Source organism: Papaver somniferum, unplaced genomic scaffold (assembly GCF_003573695.1).
Source record: "Papaver somniferum cultivar HN1 unplaced genomic scaffold, ASM357369v1 unplaced-scaffold_19, whole genome shotgun sequence".
Lineage (NCBI taxonomy): Eukaryota > Viridiplantae > Streptophyta > Magnoliopsida > Ranunculales > Papaveraceae > Papaver > Papaver somniferum.
The window spans coordinates 11,394,952-11,422,488 of record NW_020628818.1 but is presented as its reverse complement, the minus strand read 5'-3'; the positions used below and the strand labels follow the sequence as shown (position 1 = coordinate 11,422,488).

The 27,537-nt window shown below is 34.5% G+C and overlaps 2 protein-coding genes and 1 non-coding gene across 4 annotated transcripts; all 3 read left to right on the top strand.

Annotated features, from left to right (window-relative positions):
• Positions 1–574: 574 nt before the first annotated feature.
• On the top strand, positions 575–3,979 carry LOC113338832. 2 transcript variants are annotated; one of them, XM_026584227.1, is made up of 6 exons: positions 575–827; positions 958–2,161; positions 2,298–2,432; positions 2,544–2,730; positions 2,844–3,233; positions 3,433–3,979. In XM_026584227.1, the coding sequence occupies exons 2-3, from the start codon at positions 1,301–1,303 to the stop codon at positions 2,340–2,342; spliced, it is 906 nt and encodes a 301-aa protein (XP_026440012.1). In that variant the 5' UTR covers positions 575–827; positions 958–1,300; the 3' UTR covers positions 2,343–2,432; positions 2,544–2,730; positions 2,844–3,233; positions 3,433–3,979. The 2 variants fall into 2 exon arrangements, with proteins under 2 accessions (XP_026440012.1, XP_026440013.1); XM_026584228.1 differs by lacking the exons at positions 2,544–2,730; positions 2,844–3,233; positions 3,433–3,979 and having other exon boundaries at positions 958–2,180.
• A 2,577-nt stretch (positions 3,980–6,556) lies between these two features.
• Positions 6,557–6,640, top strand: TRNAL-CAA. Its single transcript has one exon. It is a non-coding gene; the product is annotated as a tRNA-Leu (tRNA).
• A 783-nt stretch (positions 6,641–7,423) lies between these two features.
• On the top strand, positions 7,424–8,118 carry LOC113339095 (uncharacterized protein At1g08160-like). Its single transcript, XM_026584494.1, has one exon. It carries the CDS (start codon positions 7,444–7,446, stop codon positions 8,068–8,070), a length of 627 nt encoding a protein of 208 aa, XP_026440279.1. The 5' UTR covers positions 7,424–7,443; the 3' UTR covers positions 8,071–8,118.
• The last annotated feature ends 19,419 nt before the right edge of the window (positions 8,119–27,537 follow it).

Here is a 27,537-nt window from a genome sequence, read left to right as displayed (position 1 = left end):
ATGTATTTTGAATCTTGGAGATTTTGAGGGAGTGTAAGAGAGTGTGGGGAGTTTGAGAGAGTTTGGTGTTTTGAGTGTGGGGAGTTTGAGAGAATCTCCAGAAATCTCTACTTTTTTGAGAGATTTGAAGTGAGGAAAAAATACACTATAAACTCTCTAGAACTCCCCAGAACTCCCCCAAAAACACCAACTCCCTAGCATTCTAATTTTAACGACTAACAGGGAATTTGAGAGTTTCTTTCAAACTCCCCCACGATTAACAGGGTTTTCTAGGGAGTTTGGGAGACTCTTCTAAATTCTCCCACGACTAACATAGATTTCGAGAGACTCCTTTAAACTCCCCCACGACTATTAGGAAAAAACCAAACTACACCCAACTCCCCAAACTCCCTTGAGGACTAACACCCTCTAAAACGCTCCAAAGCGTTCTTATGAAGCAGAATTCCAATGAAGCGGACGCTTTAATTCTGAAGCGTAGATTCCCTTCAAATCTTACGGTTCACGCTTTTTTTTTTTAGGTAGAGATACGATAAAGTCAAGAAGCCTGTATTTTATTTCAATCCAGATCCCCAATCCTTCCCTTCTTCTTCTCTCCTAAGTTCTAATCATGGGAGACATCTAAAGATTCTAAACCCCCAAATTTCATATAGGGTTTATAAACAAATTAACAACACTGTCTTTTTAGTAACTTTTTTCGTCTTAAATTTATTACAGCGCGAAGGATTCAAGGTCAATAATCGAACGATTCGAACCCATCAATCCAATCAATGATTTCAAGCTACTGGAGTAGATTATAAAGGATTAAAGTATCAAAACCTTGAATTCGTGTAAGCCATCACTCATCAGATTCGTTACCTCTTTAATTTGGCTTGTTGTATTGTTAAAATTTTAACCTAATTATTTGAAATTTTAAATGTTGTCTTACTGTTTTCTTCCAAATTTGAAACTTATGTGCAGCATGGCTAAAAAGAGCAAGCCATCCAAAATCTCTTTTGGTGGTTCAACATCAAATACACCAGCAAAAGATCCAGCTTGGGAGCATTGTGAGGCAATAGACCCTGGTAAACGAAGACATGTTTTGAAATGCAATTATTGTGGGATAGACTTTTCCGGTGGTGTTTATAGAATTAAAAATCATCTTGCACATACTAGGAAAGATGTTGGTCCATGTAAGAAGGTTCCCCCAGAAGTAAAACAATTCTTTATTACCTACCTTAAAAATTTTGAAAACAGTAAAGAAAAGTGTGAAGAATCAGGTGCTTTGGATGGTGAAGATGAGTTAGAGGGTTAAGAGAAGTTAATGAAAGATGCTTTTGATAGAACTAAAACACCAAACACAATTAATAGCTATTACAAGAAGCCAGGAAGAGATGATGCTTGTATAGCTATATGTGACTTTTTTTATGCAAATGCGGTGCCATTCAATGCAGTGAACGACATATATTTTAAGAAAATGGTAAATGTTATAGGAGAGTTTGGAAAAGGGTTGAAGCCTCCGTCCATGCATGAAATCAGAGTCACAATCTTGAAAAAGAAAGTCGAATTTGTGCAAGGCACCTTGGCAGAATACCAGCAAGAGTGGAAGAGAACTGGTTGTACTTTGATGTCCGATGGATGGACAGATAAGAAACAAAGGTCTATTACAAACTTTTTGGTGAATAGTCCACGCGGCACAGTATTTCTTAAATCTATTGATACGTCTGACATACAACATAATGCACAAAAGTTGTTTGAATTGCTTGATGCTATTGTTGCTGATCTTGGAGAGGAAAATGTTGTCCAAGTGATTACTGACGGTGCATTGGCGTGTGTTAAAGCGGGTGAATTGTTGATGGAGAAGAGGAAAAACTTATATTGGTCTCCGTGTGCGGCGCACTGCATCAATCTCATGCTTGAGGACTTCGGAAATCTTCCTATGCACCATGATGCTGTTGAGAAGGCTAAATTTGTGTCAACTTATATCTATAAGCGTTCTTTGGTTGTAAATCTAATGAGAGAACATACTAATGGAAGGGATCTTACTAGGGCAGGGTCGACACGATTTGCTACAAACTACTTCAATCTGAAAAGCTTTCATGTTCTGAAAGCCGCACTTAGAAAGATGTTTACTTCGGAGGCTTGGACAAAAAGCAGGCATGCCAAAGAAAAGCGTGGAAAGAAGGTACAAGAAATTATATAAGGTGATGCTAATTTTTGGCTATCTATTATTAGTTGCTTGAAAAGTGTTACTCCACTTGTGAAAGTCTTGAGACTTGTTGATGGAGATGATAAAGATATATTTATAAGGCTATCGACAGGGCAAAAGAACAAATTCCAGTCAATTTCAAGAACGTGAGAAGTAGGTATATTGTTTACACGGGCATTATTGAATTGAGGTGGAACACACAACTTCATGGACCTCTTCATGCGGCTGGATATTTTCTTAATCCCAGGTAAATAACTTTTGTTTTTATGAATTGGTTTTCATTTGGAAACATTATGCAATACTGATTCTGTAGAGTACTGTTGACACCTGCTAATTTAGGTTCTCTCTATGTATGTAGATACCATTATTCTCCTGATTTTCATGCCAATTTTGATATGAAAAAAGGGTTTTATGATGTCGTGGAAAGAATGTGCTCATCCGCAAAGGAAAGGATAAATATTGATAAACAAGTAGAGTTGTTTACTAATGCAGGGGGATGTTTGGTCATGCTATGGCCAAGGATACCAGAGATTAAAAACACTCTGGTATTTGTTTACTGACTACTTACTTTTGTACTTATTTTAGTACTTATTTTTTTGAGTTTGTACTTCCATGTAATTGTGTTATACTTAACTACTTACATTTTCTTTTATCCAAGCTTTATGGTGGAACTCATACGGGGATTCAGCTCCAGAACTCCAAAGGGTTGCTGTTCGTGTTCTAAGTGCCACATGTAGTGCTACCGGATGCGAGAGAAATTGGAGTGTATTCGAGCAGGTACATACAAAGAGAAGGAATCGATTGTCGCAACAAAGACTTAATGCACTTGTCTTTGTCAAGTACAATCTCTGACTAAATGAAAGGTTTACAAAAAGGCAAGAAGAAGGTGACTCTTATGATCCAATATGTTTGTCTGACATGGAGTCTGATGATGAATGGATTACCGAAAAAGAGGATCCTACTTTAGAAAGAGATCCTACATGGATGGATGTGCATGAGTGTTTTGAAATTACTGAAGCCGAGGCAAATAAGAAGAAACGGAAAAGAGGTATGAAAATGCATAGTAATAATGTATATCATCTGGTTTATACATTAGAATATACTTTATGCGATACAACTTTGTGACTTTCGTAGACAGCATCAATAGCATCAATGTATCTTGGCAACTATTTTACAAAGCTGGACATATTGCAATTTTTCGCCATTAAATATTTGTGTATATTGACTGTGATACATCTTTGTTGTAGGACCGAGGAACCTAAGTACAATGAAACTTGCACAAGGAAAAGGGAGCAGCAAAGGGAAGGAAATAACAGTTGTGGATGCAGATGAAATTCAAGAAGTTGAAGAGGATGATATAGACGGAGACTATATGGAAGAAATGGAAGATTTTGAGAGAATTGAAATTCAAATGCAAGCAGAAAGTGATACTGAATGGATTTCTGATGATGGTTGTGATTTGGGAGCTTGATGACTGTTTAGATGAACATATTTTGGTGGTTAGTAGTAGTGGGAAATTGACATGTAGGTAGATTATCGCCTTATCGGCAAATATATTTTGCATATGCTTCTGTTTAAGCTTCAGATACTTTAACATGAAAACAAATACTTTTTGGGTAGTTAGATACGCGAATTGGAAGCATACTTGTGGAGATAATCAAAGGTTAACTTAGAAGGTATATTTTGTAAAGTGAAAAATTGACTGCTACATCATGTATGAGTCTGTGAGCTGTGACACTTGACTTGACTATCAGTTAATGAAGTTATTATTTTGGGGTTTTATTATTATTATTTACATGTATCTAACTATCTTTATATGAAAATTATTTTCAATACATATAAAAAAACATAACTACGAAGCGTCGCTTCACGCTTCAACATACGATTCCCTTCCTAAAAATAAAAAACGTTTCACGCTCCGCTTTAAAAACCTTGGTTGATACCATGTTAGAATATGAGCATCTAACTCAAAACCAATTGGCAATGAGTGGAGTGGTCCTAAGGATTATAAACCGCAAGATCTTAGGTACCCACACAATGTAGGACTAATAATCTCAACATGCACCCATAATATCCTGCTCTGATACCATCTTAAATTCTGCGGGCATCCAACTCAAAACCAATTGGCAATGAGTGAAGTGTCCCTTCCATATTATATTCAATGTTTATTGAGGGGATATTAGCAATGTGGGACCATTATCCTTCACAGTTCAGCAGATAGTGAGAACTTTGTTTGGGTTCAAGAGCTTATGACACAAGATATAAGACAATGGAATTCTTCTAGTTTTCCACATCTTTTTGATCCAGCAACTGCTAACCTGATATTGCGTATTAGAATTCCTAGAGCTGCTGAAGATAAACTAATTTGGACGCTAACAAGGAATGAGACGTTTACTCTAAAATTTCCATACAATAAATTACATGAACTTAACTTGGGGGACCTGTAGATTTCTCCATCAATACAAGGTACTGATATCAGTTGGAAATAGTTCTGGAACATACAAACCTGGCCAAGGATTAAACACTTTTTCTGGAAGTGTTTAACTGATATCTTGCCCACAAATGAGAGACTTTCAAGGGTGTACAGATATACTAATAAACAATGCCCTCTCTGCAACCATTATGATGAAAGCTCGATGCATATATTGTTCACCTGTCCATTCTCTAGAGTAGTGTGGATAATGATTCCAAGGGGTTTAATATTCTTTCAGGAGTGCATGACATTGTTGCTGCTATGTTTGAAAGTTGGGTACAACAAGATAAACAACAAAAATCAAGCACTAGATGGTTACATACTGCAATGGTGGCTTCATGGACTATTTGGAATGCAAGGTGTGATGTTCATTTTCAAAACAAGAAAGCTGAGCCGCAAGGGGTAGCTAGGAAATATTTAAGTTTTGCTACCTATATGGAGAATCTCAGTAGTGAACAAAATGTGGATCGCACTATAGCTCAACATGCCTTAGATATTGAACCGCACTGGATACCCCATGCTTTTCCTTTCTTAATAATTAACTGTGATGCATCTTTTGATTCTAATACTGGACTAACAGGCAATGCACTCAATTTACATGACTATGTAGGAAAATGATGGGGCAGTCTCTCAAACTGCTATGCAGGAATAAGTGACTCGGAACAGGCATAATGCCTTGCATTTTCACGGTGTACATTATATAGGGATTCAACTCAACCAAATTATATTTGAGACAGATTGTAAAGGAATTGAAGGGTATATCAACAAAGCAGCTCCAGTGATAGCGTGGGAAATTGAAGTTATTTTGATTGATGCCATAGATAGGTTAAAATCCATTGAAAGATGGGAGTGTCATAAGGATGTAAACGGATGCATACGGATGCGGATATCACCCTATCCGCATCCGAATCCTAAAGTACCATATACTATCGGAATTCGATTTGAAATCCGAACGGATATAATAATTTTCACTTCGAATTCATATCCGAATTTTTATCCGGATATCGGATAATTATCCGATCCGAAATAATAAGAAAAACTCATAATAAAATATTTTTATTTTTGCACAACATTAATGTTTACATAATAAAGTTTAATTAGAACTAAAAGAATTATATATTTTTTTTAATAAAATTTAGCAAAATGTTGAAGTATAAAAGAAAACAGTAAAATAGATACGATATACACTTTCATGTATTTAAAATATATATATATATATATATATATACACACACATAAATTTCAGATACAAATATTTCGGATGCGAATACTTCCATATCCGAATTCGTATCCGAGTAGTTACATTAGGATAAAAAAATCCGGATATCCGAATCCGAAAACTATTTTCGAATAATATTTGATATTTCGAATGCGAATTCAAACAAATACCGGAGTTTTCGGACATCCATTAATACCCTTAAAATGTCATTTTTTTCTAAGAAGTTGTGATAAAGTTGCTGATAAACTAGGTAAATTTAGCAGAAAATTTGGTGTCGTAAAGATATGGTTAGATAACCCTCCTAATATTATTGAGAGTCAATTATTATCAGATAATTTAAGCATTTGTGGTTAATAAAATCATCCATCTATAGCATTAAAAGAAAAGAAAAAATTGATTAGTTACACCAAGAAATAGGTAGCTTGGTAAAAATCCCCATTCCTGATCCACAAGTCCCTGCCTGAAGAGTGACAGCTAGTTGATATGCTACGTTTGTTTGCGGGCCCGAATTTAGCGTATGGAGAATGTGCATCACCGCGGGATCCATTGCATACTTGGCATATGTTCTCTCGGATCTCGGTTGCTAATAGCCTAATGCATTAGACCAGAATATCACAACAAATTGGATTTCCAGAAACTTAATGGTAATATTCACATTTTGGGTCATCCGGACAACAAAGTCAGGTTGGCCGAGTGGTCTAAGGCGCCAGACTCAAGTTCTGGTCTTCGAGAGAGGGCGTGGGTTCAAATCCCACATCTGACAAATGTTTTTTTTTTTTTTTTTGGGTTTGGTTCCTCCTCTTTTTTTGGGGGGGTTTGGTTCCTCCCACATGTGGCAAATATTTTTTTCTTTTTGGGTTTGGCATTCAGACATGCAGGGCCCATCTTTACGTCGTTGGGCTAATCTTTCTTTTGGTGTAAACTTGAGACATGATTTATTCTTCACTATGCCGAAAGAACAAAATCATGAGGAATAACTTGTAAACAAAGGGAACAGTCATACATGGCAGAAAAGGAGTGGAACTCTTTCATTTTTCTTCAACTTCACTTCATTCCTTCCAGGAGTAAAGTCACAAAAAATCACGTTTTCATTCTTGAAAAAAACAAATTCACACCAGACTTTCACTGATCTTAAGATCGTTTGGAGTTAACTTATCGACAAACACATGCCAAAGCACACTCTGGAAGATGCATGATTGATTTATCGGCGCTTGCAAAATAAATGCTTCCCGTCTGGGTATCTGCCATGTCAGGTGTTCTTGTTGTTAATTCGTTTTGAGAGGGAGTAGTAAATAGTCTATAAACTAAGAATCTTAAACACTAACATAGTTTGAGTTTCAAGGAAGAAACGGAAAGTAAAAGAAGAAAAAAAAAGAAAAGAAAAGAAAAGGGAGACATCAGAATCAAAGGACTAAATGCACAAAAACACACAATAAAAGTAAATTCTCCAACTAAGATTTAAGACACCAAAATATTCTGCAACTTTTAATTTTACTATATAAAACATCAAGCTAAATCATTTGTTTGCTTAACTCAGCCTAGAAATCAAAAAATCAAATACGCATTATGGTTCGTCAGACAGGTGTTGCCAACGGTACTCTTCCAACAACGGTGCCAGACGTGCACAAGCAACCACGACCCAAACTACGTCGATGTATAGCGATAACAATACTAACCTTGATAGCATTGCTAGGTCTTGCAGTACTTATAAGTTGGTTAGCAGTTAGACCAAGAAGATTAGTCTACACCATTGAAGATGGCAAGGTTAAGGATTTCAACTTGCACAATAATCATCTTAACATCACATTTGATTTCTTTATAAAGGCGTATAACCCAAATAATAAGGTCTCTTTATATTATGATTCCGTAGAAGTTATTGTTTCTTATGATGATCAAACAATTGCATTTGATGTTGTTGAGCCATTTTATCAACCTAGTAGCAATGTGACTAAGTTTGAAGTGAAGCCGATGGCTAAATCTGTTTCGTTACTTGGGTCAGTGGCTAAAGATCTAAAGTTTGAGAAATCATCTGGTCAAGTTGAGATTGATGTTAGATTGAAGGCTAGGATTCGGTTTAAACTTGGGATTTGGAAATCTTCTCATTATAATCTAAGGGTGTCTTGTTCTTCTGTAGTTATTCATTTGCATTCATCTAAATCATTTGAAAGAACTTCTTGTGATGTAGATACTTGAGAGCTGAAATTACATGCAACTTCTCTTTCTCTTTTGTTTTCTTGTTTATTTTATTCATTCGTATACAATTTGTTGGAATTTTGCTACGTTAATGAAACCGTTTAGATCATTTTCTACCAAAGTATTCAAATCATAATCATAGTTCTGTTGCACCCAAAAAAAAAAACAAAAAACTATTGATAGTTGTGATTTTGCAGATTGAGTTAAGATTAAGACCCATTAGAACAAAGAGATGGGCTTAACATCACAAATGGCTGAGAACGTGACAATTGACAAACATCAAATATTGCACAAATGTATGCGTTTTTCATATTCTTAACTTTCTTTTGTTTTGATGGGAACTGGGAAGGGTAGCAAGTTGGTTTGTAGGTCAATGTAGCTGGGGACTCAAGGGATGGTGTTGAATGATGCAGTCTCCCATACTCTACTGTGCCAAAAAGAAGAAAAAACTAACGTGCTTTCTAGATGTCAATTGTCAAATGTGATGGGCTTAACATCCCATGCAAATTGGCACCCCTCATTAGCAGCCTTGCAAAAACTTGACATCACTGTGATATATGATATACATCTATAGTTCTATTTGTATCACCTTCCGTTTCAAAATAATAAGCTGGTTTCATATGTAATTTGTACATAAAATCAGCCTATTTTTTTAAACGGAGGTAGTAAAGTTTGTATTAAACTGAGTCCTGAGCTACTTGCAGTTCTTATAGAGGAAATTTAATGGCAACTCGAGCTTTCTACATAAACCGGAAGGTTTCGTTATAATTTCTGTTTCTTTTGGGCTTCTGAGTGCCTCGTCCAGCTAAACAAAAAAATATAGTGATTGGTGTGCTTTACTCTGTTGCTGTTTGGAAATGGAATTCGGGAAGGCTGCAAGTTGGTTGATCATAGCACAGTCCCTACCGATGGTTTACGCGTAACCATATGTGAATAACTTTCTTTTGATGTCATATCATGGATGCGTCAGATCAGACCTTGGCTTGTAAATTACATCTTATCCCTATATGCGTAGATTGTGTTTCCCCCAACCATATATATCTGCAGATTCATGCATACATTTCAAATCATCCATATCAGAGTCAAACAAAAATCCAAAAGATTCACGTCCCAAGAACAATGAATTCCAGTAAAGTGTCAAAGTCTGGCAAGTTACAAGACATTCGAACTGCAAGACCATGATCAATCATCCTATCACAATTTGCAACATGTTGTATTCTATTCTATATATATTTTCTCACAGATAATGTTTTGTAGCGACCAGGATGGAGGGAACATCTAACGGCATGAACGGAAAAGGGGGACAAACCTCACTTGCACGGCCATTCTCAACCCACGCACTCATGTTTTTACTTCCTTTTCTTTATATCTACTCTGCAACAAACATAAAAAAAAGAAATGAAATTATTAAGTCAATAAAATACAACCAATAATAGAAAATCAGATAGTAGGAGTTTTCATGAAGCAGTTGTGTGTGTCTCAGTGTCACGTAGTGAACTCAATCATCACATGATAAAAACGAAAACCCACGCAGGAATGAAGGAATTAACAGTACAAAAGTTGTATCGGGACTTGGTTATATTGTCCTACAGCACTGTTTTCCTGCAAGCAGCAAACAACTTTTTTTAGGTATGAAACATGCATGAATAATGCAATAGCACTTTTAGAGGCGGATGAATTAAATGATCAAAATGGCTATAGTATATCTGGTAGTGTAGAACATTATTCAGGTCCAAACCTTTGAATCCCTATCCCCGAAAAGCTAAACAAATTGAATATATATAGGTATCGTAATGACAAGCATAGGGGGGTGGGGGACCTTAGTAATGTTACCAAACATAAAATGAGGTGAGATTTATGATACAGGGACAAAGAAAAATGTGGTGGCCAAAAGCAAGATAAAGGTGTATGTGATCAGTAGTAGGAGCATACTTGAGAGTCTGATTAGGGAACCCTGAAAGTTACATGAGCTATGTACAATACATTTGGTAGTCTTATGACTCTTATCAGGGAGCTACTGTCCTCGCATGCCTTTTCTTTTGACGGGCCGGGATATCTAGACCTCTAAGAGCACCTGATTAATCCCCAGGGAGGATAAAACCGGAATGAGTGTCGAACCATTTGGTCATCTTCCCGGTGGTTCGTCCTCCAACGCCTATATATACATGACAATGGTGAGTAGTGACTGAAATAATGGTTCACACTTTGTAAGCCAAGGAAATTTATGCACTTGAGCGTATGGGATAGATGGCACAAACTCGCCAATACCTAGAACCGGTCTTACTTGCTTCTCTTCTTAAGGCGTGGCCTATCTTAGGGTTATGCAGCTTGGCTCATGCAGAAAGTTGCAGTGCGCAAGGTAATTACCTTAATGGAGTGACCAGTTCTATAATTGATTAATTGGTCTGCTGTTGGGGGTCGGATGTGGACCTGAATGCCAACCCTTAGATTTCCGGTACACATCCGTTTCTTTGATATAATACTTTTTCCTCTCTAATAAAGCAGCAATTGATATGATTAATAATCAAATAATGAAAGGAACTTAGCTATAAGTTTTCGAAAAAGATACTTCAAATGAATATAAAAAAGTAAGAGAAAGTAGAGAAAAAGTGAACTAAAGAAGTGATTAAGCATTCATATTATCATAATCACGTATCATTGACCTCAATTGTCCTAAGCTTTTTATGATGCTCTCTTATAAAATCTAAGTTAAATTTAGTCGGGTTCATGAACTTTTCCTTGTAACCTGTTGGTGTCGTTGAACGAATCTACTCGACGATTTAAATTTGATTGATTAATTATTTTTTGTTTGATTAATTCATAGTTTTGCTTGATCAACTAAAATGGTTTATTATAAATCCACAGATTTCAAAAATATATTTGATGAATACTCCCTCCATTTTTTAAAAATATGCAGGTTTTCTTTTTTGGGTATGTCAAAAAAATAGGCTTGTTTCCATATGTGGAAAGTCAAATGTTATGATTTTACTACTATATATCCATAGAGGGACTACTTCTCTCTCTCCATTTTCTCTCCTAATACAAAAAGGGGACCACTTCTCTCTTCCCTTTCTCTAATAACAAATGAGTGGGGACCAAATGATAGCTTAGGAAAAAACGTGGAAAAACGGCTTCAATAATTAGTTTTCTTAATTTTTGTGAAAACCAAACAAGCCTATTTTTAAAAAACAGAGGGAGTATAAATTGATGGATGATTACCACCAAAGATGAAAGCAAAAATGATTTTTAACAAAGACTCGGGATCAACACCCTTTTCCTTTCTCTCTGGAAAAAAAAAACAACTTTATAACTTCTTTCTTCTTTTTGCTCAGATCTAGCCCAAAAGTGGTCTAATTTATAGTTTTAGGTAGGGCTACACATGGGACGGGACGGTACGGGTTTTTGTCTAACTCAGTACCTGTACCTCCTTATGGCCGGTACCTGTACTTTGTACCTTGTACCGGTACCTGTGCAGTACGGGACGGGACGGGACCTGTACCTGTTTAACTCGGGACGGGACGGGACGGGTCCGGTTCTTTACCCGTAGCATATCTACTTATGTAAAAAAAAAACAAAAATACTTGAAAGTTCTAAGCTTAAAAACTTTAACTTTTAAGAGTCTTAACTCTTAAGACCTGAATTCATACATTAACAAAAATCTTTAAACTTCTAAATTCAACAACGTTGTTTAAAACTTCAAATAGAAAAAACAAAAAGCAAAGCAAAAAACAATATTTCGGCTTTGGTAATTGACCCCTTCTATAAGTTTGCTGCGACTCCAAACACCAAGCATCCAAGACCTGCAACTCCAAACATCAAGCATCCAAGACCTCTGACAGTTGAACCACACCCAAGATCTCTGCAACAACAATTTATATATATATATCAGTGAACCACTGATTCAAATAAATCATAATCAAACAAAGAAAAGTTTATATTACCTTCCTCATCCTTAGAGTTATCATCTGGTACATAATCAGCTAAAAGATCAAGATCAATGGGTTTGCTTAACCAGCTTTGACAACAGAGCAAAGCCTCAACTGTTCTTGTAGACAAAGAACTTCTCCATGGACTAAGCACACTCTTTCCGGTGCTAAAAGCGGATTCAGAGGCAACCGAAGACACTGGCATGGCTAATATATCCTTTGCCATACATGAAATTATCTTATACCTGCTACTGTTAGCCTGCCACCAAGCCAGAATATCAAAACTAGACTTGCTTGTATTGTTTCCATCAGATTCAGACTCATCAAACACTTCCATTAAATACATATCCAACTCTGTTATTGTTGCCTCAGCAGTCGATTGGTTCTTTTTGTGCCTTTTCTTTCTCGACTGAAGTGTAGCAAATCGATCAACATTTTGAGCACTAACTGAGTTGTCAACTACAACACCACTAGATGAACTTGCCACCTCCTCGTTAACTGAATGAAAAGACTTGTATTCTTCAAAGAGAATCTTAAAGTCCCTCTTTACTTGCCTCATAACTGTATTAACCCTAACAAGGTCTTGTTCATATAAACATTGAAGAGCAAATTCTAAACCCTTTTCCTTCTCTCTTGGATCCAACAATTGAGCAAAAAATAAGGCAGAATTCATCTTTTCATAAGCACCCCAATAAAAATTGTACTTCCTAAACATAATATCAGCCATACGAGCAATAAATGGATCATTAGTTGCATTATCTCTAAACTCAACTAACTGTTCATGGATGAGTACTACTTCCCATAAGAAACCAGGAGTTGTAACTTGTGTGGAGGCAGAAAATCTTACAGTAGCATCGAAAAATATCTTCAAGCATTTCAGAAGACCTCTGGCATATTTCCAATCCTCTTCATATGGTGCATGTTGACGAGGCTTTTTCTTCTTATTGTTCGTCTTTTTCTTCCCTTTTCTATTAGAATCCTCATCAACTTCCCCCTCAGATTCAGAACTAGAGTAATCCTCAAAAGCATTATCAATTTCCATGTCATAATTATCAGTATCAGGTAAAGCATCTTTCCTAGATTCTTCAAATATGTACTTCTGTCTAAAATCCCTATCATGCTTTTCTAACCTTTTGAAAACTTTTTCATACTTTTCAGCAGCTTCTAACATTAAATAAGTGCTATTCCATCGAGTTTTCACATCCAGGATCAAACCTTGCTTATATTCAATCTTTTCTAAACCATAACAATATTTAAACTTATTCAACCTAGCAGGAGATCTAGTTACATATTTGATAACTGACCTGATCCTACATATTGATTTATTGTAGAGTCTTACTGCATCTTTTGTCACAATGGCAAGAACATGAGCTGCACATCTGACCTGGTAAGAACAGATACACATGCAAATATTAGATTACACATGCAAATATTAGGCTTAGTAAATGTACACATACACTGAAACGAAATGTACACATACACTGAAATTGATAAATTACAGATACACATGCAAATATTAGAATTTAGAAATGAACAAATCAGAAAAACTAACTTACGTGCAAATATTCGGCTCTAATTGGAGCTGATGTCCAACCAATCACACTTTGCTTCAAATATTCAATTGCCTTCGTATTAGCACTGGCGTTGTCTAGAGTAACCCCAAACACATCCTCAAGACCCCAATCCAATAAACATCTTTCTAACATTTGACCAATATCACTGCCTGTGTGACCTTCAATTTGACAAAACATTATGATTCTCTTTTGTAACTTCCAATTTTGATCAATAAAGTGAACAGTAACACAGATGTAGTTATAATTGTTAGGTGAAGTCCATGTGTCAGTTGTCAAGGACACCCTCATTTTGGAAGCTGCAAAGTAACATTTCAAAGTAATTTTCTCATCTACATAAAGTTGTAACAGATCCCTATAAATGGTCATACGACTCGGAATTTTGAATCTAGGCTCCAACATTTGCGAATAGGCCCTAAACCCTTCGCCTTCAACAATTCTGAATGGCTTCTCATCAACAATGATAAACACAACAAGAGCCCTTCTGCACGCTTCTTGACTGAAATTAGATGCAATTAATTTACTATCCTCACCTGGCTTTTGGGGTTCAACCACCAATAATTGCTGTCCTTTCACCTGCTTCTTATTAGGATTCTTGGTGCAATGCTTCAAATGTTTCCATAATCCAGACGTACCATTCTTTTGACTACCGGCTTTCAATTTCTTCTTACAATGCTTACATTCTGCCCATTCCCCATTTAATTTTATAAACTCATTCCAAACTTTTGAACTGGATTTCAGCTTCGCGGCTACATCACCAGCATTATTTGTAGCTTCGGTTGGAGCAGATTGTGCAGCTTGCTGAGCATCAGCAGAAGGTGCAGGTACAGATGTAGGGTGAATAGAGGAACCAATTTAAGTTGCAGCTTCACTTTGAGTTGTATTTGCATCCATCTGAAATGAAAAACAAAAGTTAAAGTGTTAAACAAAACAGGGCCAGGGCCACCTGCATCTTAGAGCAGATAAGGGTAAACATAAGTAGAACATGAACCTGAAGAATTATCACTGACATGGTTTGGACACTAACTTACAATGTAAAAGTTCTTATTTCTGTGTTACACATCAACCCATATAGCATGTATGTATACTCTCATGGTGTGTCCAGGACTCTCACTACTGACATTTTCATTTGCCACAACCACATACTCAACAAAATTATAAATGGCAGATGAAACTTAACAACGAATATGCGACGCGACATAACACAATGATGCATATATTTATAATGTTAAAAAATACATAAACACAGCGCTAAAAAGCAGCAGAGAATCATTAAATTTCTAAGTCGATGCTAATGTATTTGTAAGTCCCACTATTTTTTCCTAAAATAAGAAACCAACGCCTCGTGAAAATCCCTGAAAGAGAAAAGAAATCTGAAAACCTTTCTTCATCATCCCGTTGTACTCTCTGAATATCTCTTACTGATAGAGAAAATCGAGACCCTAGATCTCAATCAGCGAGTCATGGAAGCCCTAATTTCATATCTATAATTTGTTCTTCACCACAAATTACTGAAATTGGTGTCGTTTCATATGCAGATCCTTCTCCCAATGATAATCAATCTAAAGATGTTGAAATTCAAGTAAGTATTGAGTTCAATTTCATGGGTTTCTTATAATTTTTCTTAAATTAGTTCAAATCTCATTAATTTTTACCGAAGTTAGTGATTGAGAATGGCGATTAAAGAATCAGAGAAGGAAAGATCTGAGAATTAGACCAACAGTAGATCCTACCAAAATTGAATAACCAGGGAGTTAATTCTGATGCCCTACATGCTACAATTGATAACCAAAGTATTTGAAGTAGTACTTTTCGGTTCTGTTATGATTGGTCCTCTAGCGGAGAAAATAATATCGAAACTCTGATTCAGTGTAAGTACTCTTTCCCCGTTATATTTAAAATTTTCTATTTTGGTATTTGGGTGTTTATGTTGTTACCAGCATATAATCATTAAATTTCTAAGTCGATGACAAAACCTTAAACCTAGTTCAACAAAAGAACTGGAAATTTATCAGAAAATTTAATCATCTCACTGAATAGCACTGCAGAAAGTAACCCCCAGCACCTGTAATTTCTCTAACACAGAAATAAGATCTTACCTCGATTTTCAGTAGCAACTGAAGAATTATCACTGACAGATGACCTCAAATCTCCGTTCTCTACTTCCAACTGCAGTATTATTCAAAACGAAATCTATTAGAACATGAACCTTGTTCTTCAGAGTACATAAACCCAAAAAAAAAATACACAGAGACCAAAGAACAAAGAGGATTAAACGATCTTCATATTCTTCACCTCTTTGTTGATACAAAAGAAAAACAGTTCCTCAGAGCAGATCCATTTACGTAAATGGATACTGAAGTCTTATACAGATGATGATGATGGAAAGGAAATCAAAACTAAAAGTTTGGAATCTTCTCTTCTCTGAAAGGAAACTGAAAAACGAGAGAGGGAAGAAGGAAGAAGGAGAAGGAAACGAGGAGAATGTCCGAGAATACGATGGAGACTAAGAAAAGGGTATAACCCCTAATATCAACGGCCAGGATTTAATCCTAAAATCAACGGATACAGATCCTCGGTACTACGGGACGGGACGGGAATAGCCTAGAACCGTTACTTGTACCTACTCTATGCACGGTACCATTTTTTGGTACTTGTACCTGTCCCGTATGATCACGGTTCCGGGACGGTACCGGTACGGTTCCTGCGGTTCCGGTACGGTTCCATGGGACGGGACGGTTCCTGTGCAGCTCTAGTTTTAGGTTTTGTTTTTGTTGTTTTTTGTGTTTGTGGACACATTTCTTCGTTATTTGGGCGATATTTTCTTCGCCGTTGGGACGATTTTCTCTTCGCTCTAATAGCGATTCTATCAAATCTTCATGGTGTTTCTTGGCTTGCTATTCTCGATTCATCGAGAACATCAATGATTTTGCTCGGATTCGCTTTGGATTCATATTCAACAAGAGGGATTTAGGGTATCCGGATTCGATTGAATCTACAAGATTTTGGGCAAATTACTCCTTTTTATTTGGAGCGTCTCTTATTGAAGAAGATAATTATCTTAAATGGTCGGAGTTGATTCCGGTTAACATCATCATTCGTCAGTACTGCTGGTACAAAAATTGGATATCTTTGCGGTTCATGGCTCTTTCTCTTCGCTATGTATTTACAATTGGCGTCGTCATTTGTATTTGGGTTTTGATTGTCTTGTATTTTGGTGTTTTTGATAATCTTGTAAGCAATTTCATAATCACCATTTTAGTTTGAATGAGTTGAAGTGTGATTTTTCAAAAAAAAAAATGATTTTTATTTTATTTTAGAAATAGCAAAAACAACATTTTTTATTTGGCTAATTATTTATTTTTTTCAAGAAAAACATCTTATTAAACTGAGACATTGTTGCCCATCGGAAAGCTAGAGTGGGCATCCGGTAGGTCATTGTAACACAAGTTTCCAAACTGGTTGAATAATGAACTTAGGTTTGGGCTTTTCCACTTAACGCAAGTCTAACTAATTGATTTAGAGAGATTAAAGCTCAATTGGTTGCCAGTCTATTTCTCTATCTTTGGAAAATTTTCCATTATAAAGAGATTTCATCAATATCCTGGTGAATTTGGAAGTTCAGAGAGAACCTTATTTCTTGCTCCTTCTCTAGCTTCATTTCCATTATTGGATCCCCATGAAGATAACTTCTTGTTCTAATTCAACAACCTGTGAAAGACTCAATAATTAAACCGATATTATTCTTTACAAAAATATTTGCAGTATTAATTCTCCAATATGCAAATACTTATTCTTATGTCGTATGCATACTTCACTTATTTGTGTTTATTGTGTTTTGATTATACCATACTCATGGCTTGGGTGGGCTTTTCATGAGAATGAATTGTGTGCTTTCATTTATGTTCCATCTTGTTCTCCTTGATTTCTTTGTTGTTATATTATGCTCATCTTGTGGTTTTCTGTTCTTCTTATTTCAAATGATGCACTTGAGTTTCACTTTTAACCTATAAGTTCCCACTAGCTGTACTCATTGGGTATCTTGTTTAGTGCCAGGTGAAATTACAGTAGCTGAAGGTGAAGGAAAGGAAGGGGAATATTACGTGTGGATCGACTAAGCACATCCTAGTAGATAACTGGTGTACATATAGTTATCAGTTTCTTGTTGCATCTGTTTTTCCTTGAGGTGATGTTTACTTCTGTTGATGCGTCATATTTGTATCATATTCAGACTCTAACAACCTTGTAAATAGGAGTTTTGTTGTGAATACAAGTAGAACGGAATATGAAAATAGCCTCTGAATGTTTGCACATTAACAAGGTGTCGGCGACCCTGATAATCCTAATAAGTATGATGCAATCACAGTCATCTCCTAAATGAAGATTCTAGGTCATATTGTTCAACTTAGGAATGCTTATAGAAACTATAAACCATCAAAGCATATTAGATTGCGTAAACGTATGCTAATAACAATTGATTACTTCCCTTGTTTTCTCTTTAAAAAAAAAATATTGTCGGGAAATTGGGTTGTGACGCCTTAGCCATTTCAATTTTGATACCCGTGACCCCACTAATTCATATTTTGTATTCTCCTAGTTTCAAGGTATGGATACCCTCATGAGGAATTATAATATTGTTAAAGATTTTCCTTCCAGGAATGAAAGCATAATGTGGCGGCACAGTAGATGGAGAAGGTATGAAGTGAGCTTATGAAGTAGGGTTTTCAGTTTTAGGAATGAGAGTTAGAGAGGTATAGTTCATCTCTTCATCAGAAAAACTTTTAGAGCATTTTTCGGTTGAATGTACCAAGCATTGGTGTGTCAATTTTAGTTCCAAAACTCGGAGTCGGTTGATTTGATTACTAAATTCAACTTTATTAAGTTAGATTAGGATTATAGAAATGTTTCCCCTTGCTCTTGTTACTCACGAAGAACTTGAAGAAGTATCGAAAAGAATAAAGACATCATTCTTCAGTTTCAGATTAGTAACTACAGATTTGACTTGTTCAATTTTTATTTTTTTTCTTTCAAGTCAATATTCATTGAAAGCATAAAATATGAAGTAAATTTGTTTACGATGAATTTAGTATTGGTGACTTTGTCATTAAATTATGATCAAAGTATCATTAATGAATGATATACTAGTTGTTTCTACAACTTAAGTGTATGCAGTAACGAAGCATAATTTATCAATGGATTTCCTAAAACTAAACTGTCTAGTTGCTTCTTATTGTTAAGTTGCTTGGGTAGAGCTTGTTTTCACTGAGATTGATTATTACTATAATCCTTGTCTTATTTTGACCTTTGACCAAAGAAGTTTATATTGAACAAAAGGAAGACCCTTTACTCTACTTTATTTTTGATTTAAAAAATGATTTAGGAGGTTGATAACTGAGTTAGTTACTGAAAAAATCTAGTCCTTTGTTGTTTAGGCTTACGATCCAAAGGAGTTGAATGAGGAAATCTTCACAGCAGCGAAGCATATCAAGATAGTGAACTCTTTCTTGGGATTCACATGCATATGCCAGGTTGGTTGTAGGCGTAAGGATACCGAAGAAACTGGGAAACAAAGGAATATTTACTTGGTCTCAATCATACGAATTTACGATAATCAATTTATACAGTGGCTTAAATCTGAGAGTATTAAAAACTGGAATAGGTCTCAGGGTTTTTCTGACAGGCAGTTTTCCTCGTTAACAAAATCTTGTGTGTTATGCGATTTATTTTAATTCCACATTATATAATTTATCTTTATAATTGAAGTATATGCAACATCATAAATGGTAGAGAATATTAAGTTTATAATCTTATCATCATTATCAATCAATTCAGCAGTGACCATAGCTATAAAATGATTACTAAAGCAATCAACAGCCTCAACGTCGCCAGTAATCTAATTACCATTAACATTTTGGACAAATTCAATTTTGTTTATTCCAGTCCTATTTTTAGAGGTGTCAAAAAAAAAAACTTAGTACTTCAGTCACATAGTCTTATTGTTTGGCTTTTACACTCTTATTTTTCCATGAAAATTCCTCAATATCATACCAATATCTAGTATCAAATTTAGCATCTCCAAAAAAATTTCCTCTATAATGTCAAATTTATTATCAGTAATTCATTCTAGCTTTTTTATTGCACTCCTAAAATTGGTTTTAATATTACCATAAACTACTTTGTTTTAAACGTTGGCTTTTCCCTTAACATCTCTAATAATTTTTATTTATTAATATAATAAAGAAAGAAATTTTTTCACAAGGGCCATCAAAGGTAGCAAAACAAAGAAAATAAATCACACAAATGATTATGAAAGTCCTAATCAAACAAAGTGCTTGCAAAGTTCACACTCAATTCCCTAAAGCAGATGCCCATGCTATAACAAGTGACTTAGGCTTGAAACTCCCATGTCATCCCCTGTTTTTGAGTTGTTGTTTTTCTTCAAAAGTCTTAAGTGCTTTTCCCGTGAATCCCCTCTAAATAACCCAGCTGACAGTAGCTGGAATGAGCTGCCCCCACTTTTTTTTCCTTTTGTTTTTACAGACAAGCCAAATGAAGTCCAAAGTTGATCAAGCTAATCTAAAACATGAGGCATCATAAATCAAGTTCGGCGCTCCATGCGACTACCAAAAATAAATAATGTATCGGTTCTACAAGTGAAAACGTGACCATAAGGTAACAAGGAACCACATTTTGCTAGACTAATCCACGGAGAGAATCTACCCTTTTCGTCGAACGAATAATTGGTAATTAATTCTGACCGGAATCTTGAATTTTGAACATTCCAAACCATCAGTGCCACTTGAACAAACGGAAAATGAGTCATTTGTCCAAATATTTTTAAATCATGATTCAAATGGACGAGTAAAAAATCATTCATACGTAGTTATCAAATTAGGAAGAGTCACAAGTTGAATGATAGTATATCTTTGGATAACCTCTCATTATTTTATTTTTTTCTTGATCATAATCATCTCTTGTTTGATAACTACATGTGAATGATATTTGTTCTCTTTAGGACAAGTTGATCACAATCTCTTTTTGACTGGTTGTTCAGACTACATGTCCCGTTAAACTGATTTTTTTAATACCAATTTGACATAGTCCATTTTCAATTTTTATTTACAAATACTTCTACTTAATCACATGTGAATATATTTTATGAATTTGTTTGTTACTAATTTCAGAAGAATAAATCTTCCTTTCTTTATTTTATTTACGAAAATCTGTCTTTTTTCTTTATCAATATGTTATTTCTGTTTCATAAAAATAGGCTAGTTTCATACATAAATTATACATGAAACCATCCTATTACGAGGAAATAGGTGTTTAATTATACGTCGATACTAAAACGGGGTAAATTTGTTAATTACTGACAGTGATTAATTAGGTGTTAGCATTCAAATTTTATGGAACCGTAAAAAATACCGTAACACTGTTAATACTTTACCAAAAAGATCTATAATGTTTAACCGATACTACCATTTTGAACAAGGGTAAAATGGTCATGGTTCTCAAAGACAACCGAGAAGAGAACCAGAGGCATCTGTGAAGCAATCATATTCCGACATTCTCGCTGTTTTGTGATTTATAAGGCCTAAAATAATTTTTTTTTGGAGGACTAGAAGTTAAAAGGAGAAGGAAAATAATGAATTAAATAATTGAGTTTGGAAATCTGTAAAGCCATGTCAATGAAAAGTCCAACCAAAAATCACACTCAAAGTCACAATCCACAACCTAAGAGTAAGACAAGGGTATGCTCTTTCATGTGGCACCAATTCGACAACCCACACCACCACTGGATACACAGGCAGATGTGGTCCTTGTTGGTGATTGCTCTTAGATTTCCCTGTAATATTCTCCTAGTATTTATTTGGATTTGGATGTATTAACTGTGTCCTTGATTTCTGATCAAGACACACAAACTTGGAAAATTTCTAGTCAGGTTCTTTTAGTATGAAAATTTCAAATCTTGTTGATTTTTAATCAACATAAATTACCGAGTTTTAAAGAGAAAACCGGAAACATAGTTCCCCCATACTTATGTTATACTTTTTCCGTTTCAAAATAATAGTCTAGTTTCATTAACATACTAAAAACTAGAAAAGAGAAAAACTTCTAAAAGTGGTTAATAATTTACACCAAACCAGCTAGTTCCATCAAATAAGAAATAACATTTCTAGCATCTCCTGAATTTCTACTCCATTCGATGGCTCAAGGAATGATGAACTTTCCGCTTTCTCAGCTTCTCTGGATACACCTGAGATGATTTTATAGCTCCTACAATTTTCTCCGTGTTAATTAGTACATATTTTTCGACCTAATAAATATTACTAAATTTGCGGATGATCAGTTTTGTGTACCCAATTTTATCAATTTATCGTCTACTGGATAAGGTAGCATTGCCCAGTAATTTGGATGTATTACCCGTGTCCTTGATTTCTGATCAAGACTCACAAACTTGGAAAAATTTAAGATTATTATTGAGGCGTCACATTCCAATAGAGGGTCGCCACCTAATAGGACAAAACAGGTTACTCATAAATAATATCAAAAACCCCTTATCTGAAATATTTTTATAATGGCTAAACCATCCTTATTCAATTAGATCTAGTATTAGTTATTAGTTTAAATTAATGAGTTTGATTTTCGTTAGAAATAAAATTTAAGTGTTGGTGTTTTGGGTTTTTGGAGGAAGAGAAATAGAAGGAAAAAAGAGAAGAAAAAATAGATTTATTTTTAGGAAAAAAAACCTAGATTTTGATTTAAACTAGTTTGATTACGAGGAATTCCTAACCGTAATAGCAGCCATCTGAAAAAGAACAAAAAATTACGGTCAGTTGATATGAAAAACCAAACGTAATATTAATTACGGCCAGGTTAGGTTTTAGGTTGTAATAATATTTTCCAACCATAGAAGCAAAAAAAAAAGAAAAACGTAGAAATCATATTTTTATTTTAGAAAGTAAAAGGAAAGAGTGAGTTTATTACCTAATGAGTCGAGAGGTATTTAATGCTAATTTGAATACGATATTAAACTATTTAATGTGTCTAATAAAAACGTGTTAAATTTGGTAACTAAGGCCAGTAATTAAAGATTCAAAGATTATTTTTTTTTGTCATGCGTAAATGTATCCTGCCGTGATTTTTTGTTCCTAGAAAAACTCAACTAATCCATCCTCTTCCATATATTTGCTTTCCCTATTTATTTTCCAATTATAGCTTTTATTACTCCCGTGGACAAAGATTAAATACACTACACATTAATGAGTAAATTTTTTTAACGGTTAGTTAAAAATATAAAAAATCCAACCGTAAATCAAAAAATTCCTCAACAATTATGATTCAGGATATTTTACGGTTAGGTTGTGAGAGTTGAACAACTATAAATTAATCACAAATTTGGTTAAAAAGACCAAAATAAATAATTCCTGGGTGAAAAAGACATCTAGGTTTTGATACTGTTTAAACGAATAAAAATGTTAAAACAGTCAGGATGTAAACAGTTTATCCTACCCATTTTCAAATACTTTTTCTTATTTTTAATTTATATCAGGATGCATCCAGTTTCATCCTGGCTATTTTTTTTTGTCCATTTCACCCATAATAAATTTTACTCGTCCATTGGAACCATGTTTTAAAAATATTTGGACAAGTGACCCATTTTCCGTAAATTAATTTACGGTTAGGTTTTCTAACCGTAACAACACATACATTTTTTTTCTTTTTTAATTTACGGTTAGGATTCTTAGTTTCCTAACCGTAACAGCTTCATAGACGAAGTTTACAGTTAGAAAATTGATAATACCCAACCGTAAATGGTTATGCAAAACCTAATTATTATTTTTTTGGAATGATTTCAATCAATTTACCAATTTCAAATGTGATTGGTTTGGTGATTACAATCACTACTATCAATTTGTTTTTTTCCGAAACCTATAGTAGAGATTTCAATAAAAGATTATTACTTTTTCGAGTTGATGAAAGAGAAAGGGAGAAATTAGGGAAGGATTTTCGTTTGATGAAATAGAGAAAGTTTAGAAGAAGAAAAAAAAGAAGATGAACAGGTTTTTGTATTAGTATTAGGTTTTGATCTTAATTTTTAGGTTTTTATTTTAGATGGAGGCTAACTTAGACATTTGATATTGCATCTAACACCCCCATAACTAACTTTTTAGTCAATATGAATCCATGTGAAGTCCCTCTATTAGAATGTGACGCCCCAATAATAGATTTTTTTTTTAATAGGACAACGAGATTTAACTAATCAATAGAAGTTACCAAGTTTCAAAGAGGGAATGTGGAACATAGTTATCCTACACTCCAGTTACATTGAAATTCTACCGAATTTAGCAGATTTATCGTCCATTTCTACTAGCTGCGTTAAACAAGAAATAACGTTTCTAGCATCACCTTTAAAACATAATTTTAAGCGACCTAAATTTCTGCTCCATTTGATAGCTCTAGGAATGCAGAACTTTCCGCTTCCCGGCTTCTCTGGCTACGCCTAAGATGATTTTGTAGCTTCTTTGCGAATGATCAATTTTGTCTACCAAATTTTTGGGAAGAGGTGAACTCTTTGAATAAATGATATGTAACAATTTTGAATAGGGTTGGAGTACCTTTACGATATTTAAGCAGCTCACATAACCACTACAAAATAGTGCTACTGTTAATTAACACCACTGATGATAAAATAATATTTTCTCTGTCCCAAATTATATGACCTAGTTAGTTTTAAATTTTGTCCCAAAATAGATGACATATATCATCAAACAATGGAATACTTCTAAAATTTTCCTTTTAATTAATTATTATTAGTATAAGAAATATGTATAATTTGATAGTCACGTTTATATTCGTTACATAGGTGTTTTAAAATGCTTTCCAATGGTATAAAGTTTATGAATATCCGTTGTATAGTTTGAGAGACAAATCATTTCTAAATTTTACTAGTAATTATTCATAAGGATATAATTGTATAAAATACTTCAAAATTCTCCTCTCTCCTACTTGTCTTAAGAATTGTGCAAACAACAACTAGATCATCTAATTTGGGATGGAGGAAGTAAATTGCATTTTTAGGAAAAAATAGATATTCGGATGGCCTATTTAAATATGAGTGGTGGGGAACCCCCACTTCTCCTCTCTCTTTTTCTCTCTCTCTTCCCAAAAACTAGAGAAAAACCCATAAATTTCTTCTTCCTCTCTTGCTCAGATCTAACCCCTAAAGATTTCTTGTTTTTAGTTATTTTTGTTGTTTCCAATAATCTCTTCGCTGTTAGAGCGATTTTTATCTTCGCTATTTGGGCGATTTTATCTACATTTTTATAGTGTTTTTTTTCTACGGATTTGTTCGTGTTTGGTTTTCTTGATCTAAGTACATCGACGATTTGGCCCGGGCGAAGATCAATTTTTTCTTAATTAGAAAAATAAATCTAGGGTTCGGGTTAGTCGCTGCACATGAATTTTTTTTGGGCATATCACTCCTCTATCATAGGAGCATCTCTTTTCCAAGAAGAAAATCTATCAAAATGGTCGATTTTATAATTTCGAATGACAGTTTTTCTCCAATCTCAGAGTACAAGATTTTGATGCTATCGTGGTAGATCGCTCTTTCTTTTCGCGATTTATTTACGTTTTGTATCTTACTTTGTATTTATTTCATGTTATGACGTACTTGTTTCTTTATAAAACCATCGTGTAAACGTTTCTTGTGCAATGAAATACTTATGGTTTGACGATCAAAAAAATATGAATGGTGGGACCTAGCTGATTTAACTCATGTCTTAACGGTTTGGTGACCATTTTAAAATTAGTCCATAATAATGTGACCATTATGTAAATGGGGTCCTAATACAAGGACTATTCCTTACAATCCGCATGTTCATACTTGTTGCTTAGATTTTTTAAAAACTTTTCGAATGACATAGTTTAACGGATACGCCATTTTTTAGTTTTACTATAATAAGTGTGCAAAATGGAAAAATTCACTTATTCAGGATAATCATATATGAAGAAACAAATGGAAAAAACCTTAAAAATCACTATAATTTTTTATGAATGGGGTTTCCTTTTTTTATAATGAATTGTACAAAATGGAGAAATTCACTTATTTAGGATATATAAAGAAATCTCTTTACTTTAATAATATTTTGAAGGACTGTGAAACCTGGTTAGTTTAAGGCATATCCAAATTTTGTTCCCAACTAGATAAAAGATCGGAGGTGTCTAAAATGGAAGAAGTCACTGAGTTTCTCTTCAATTAAATTTTAATACTTTTTTTTGATCGATAAAGAATTTGGTACTGGCGAGTTTCGAACTCAGGTCACTGATATCATCACCCAATGACTTTACCATTATACTAAGTGACACCGACATTAAATCTTGATACTAAAACTTAAAACTCCAATCTATTTCATTTCCGTTTCATATTCATTTCCAACAATCGAAGTGTTTCGATAGTCTTCACTGTGTGCTAAACAATTTGCCTTACCAAGAAGTTAAATACAGTAAAAAAGATCCAGTTTGTTTTCTTGTAGCTTTTTCTTTCCATACGACCAATTATTTGCCTTATGGTAAGTTTTTCTTCTTGTGCGACGTATTATTTGTCCTTTGGTCAATTTTTTTTCTTCCATAAGGCCAATTATTTACCGTATAATCTTTTCAAATATTAGTTCTATTGTGGAAAATTGCTTCTGGTGAGCTATCAACTTATCTCGACTCGAGACTGACAGTAAAAAGTCCAGAGACTTGGAGTGTTCGACTTTTGAAAACAGGCCAAGGACTGGTGAGGTTATTTATGTAAATTAGTTATGATTCTACACCTGCCACGCGTTACTTTATCCAGGTTTCAATGGGCCGTTAAGGAAATAAGAGAATTTACACACGTAAGCATTTTGTTTTGGTTTTTGTCTCTTTCCCTTTGAGATCCTGCGATGTAAGAAGTCAGATTCAATCTGGATTTGATTGATCGTGTACATCGAACAACTGCTACCCACGTTCTATTACAACGCCAAGTCATCACTCTCCTAGCCCCACAAAGATAACCCCGTTTTGACACTGCTGACTGCTATCAACGTATGTCCATCGCAGGAATTTTTACCTCTCAATATAACCACCGTTTCTATCCTACTGTGACCGGATTCTACGGAATTACTATGTTTATTATTTTTTTACGGCTAAAATCTCTTAAATTAGCTGTTTTTGATGAAATTTAGTAATTTTTTTGTAGCAGCCTTAGTTTTCTTTTGCATTCATTTTAGATTTTATTAAAGAGGTATTTACAGTTTTGTGATCAAGAATTCACCAAATTTTCAAAACCAACCGGTATTTAAGATCTGAGTTCGAAATTTATGATCGCTAAATTTTTACGCCAATTTTAAAAACCGACAACCGAAGTCAATGCAACGTGGAATACAGTGGAACAGCTTTCTAGATACACCGGATATTTGCCACTTCTAAATATGACCTTTTAAGTCTTAACTAATCTACTCGATCATTCTCAAACAAGTTAAAATTGATCATAATTTCAATCGTTAAAAATAGACAATATGCTCTAAAATTACAACACAAATAATCTAGTGACGTGAATATCCAAAATAATTCTATACTTAAAACTCAAATCTAAACAGTTTTTACTATTTTTAATGAACAAGCTAATGAAACCATCTGACATGTCCTAGTACTGTTTCTTATAAATTGCTACAGTTTAATTTATGATGATCAACCGTTGAACTTTTCATTTTTCTGTCGTTGGATCAGATCAAATCTTACTAAGGACTAATTAGTTAATAATCATTGACTAATTAGGCTAAAGAAGAAGACAGATTCATGAGTTAGTTGGTGAGTGACACGTTCAAATACTAAGTCGCACACTTCCTTAGATACTCCCCGTTGTATATTACAACTCTCTCAAAAACTGAAAAAAACAAAATAAAATAAAGGATTTAAGAAACCAAAATAAACGCCTC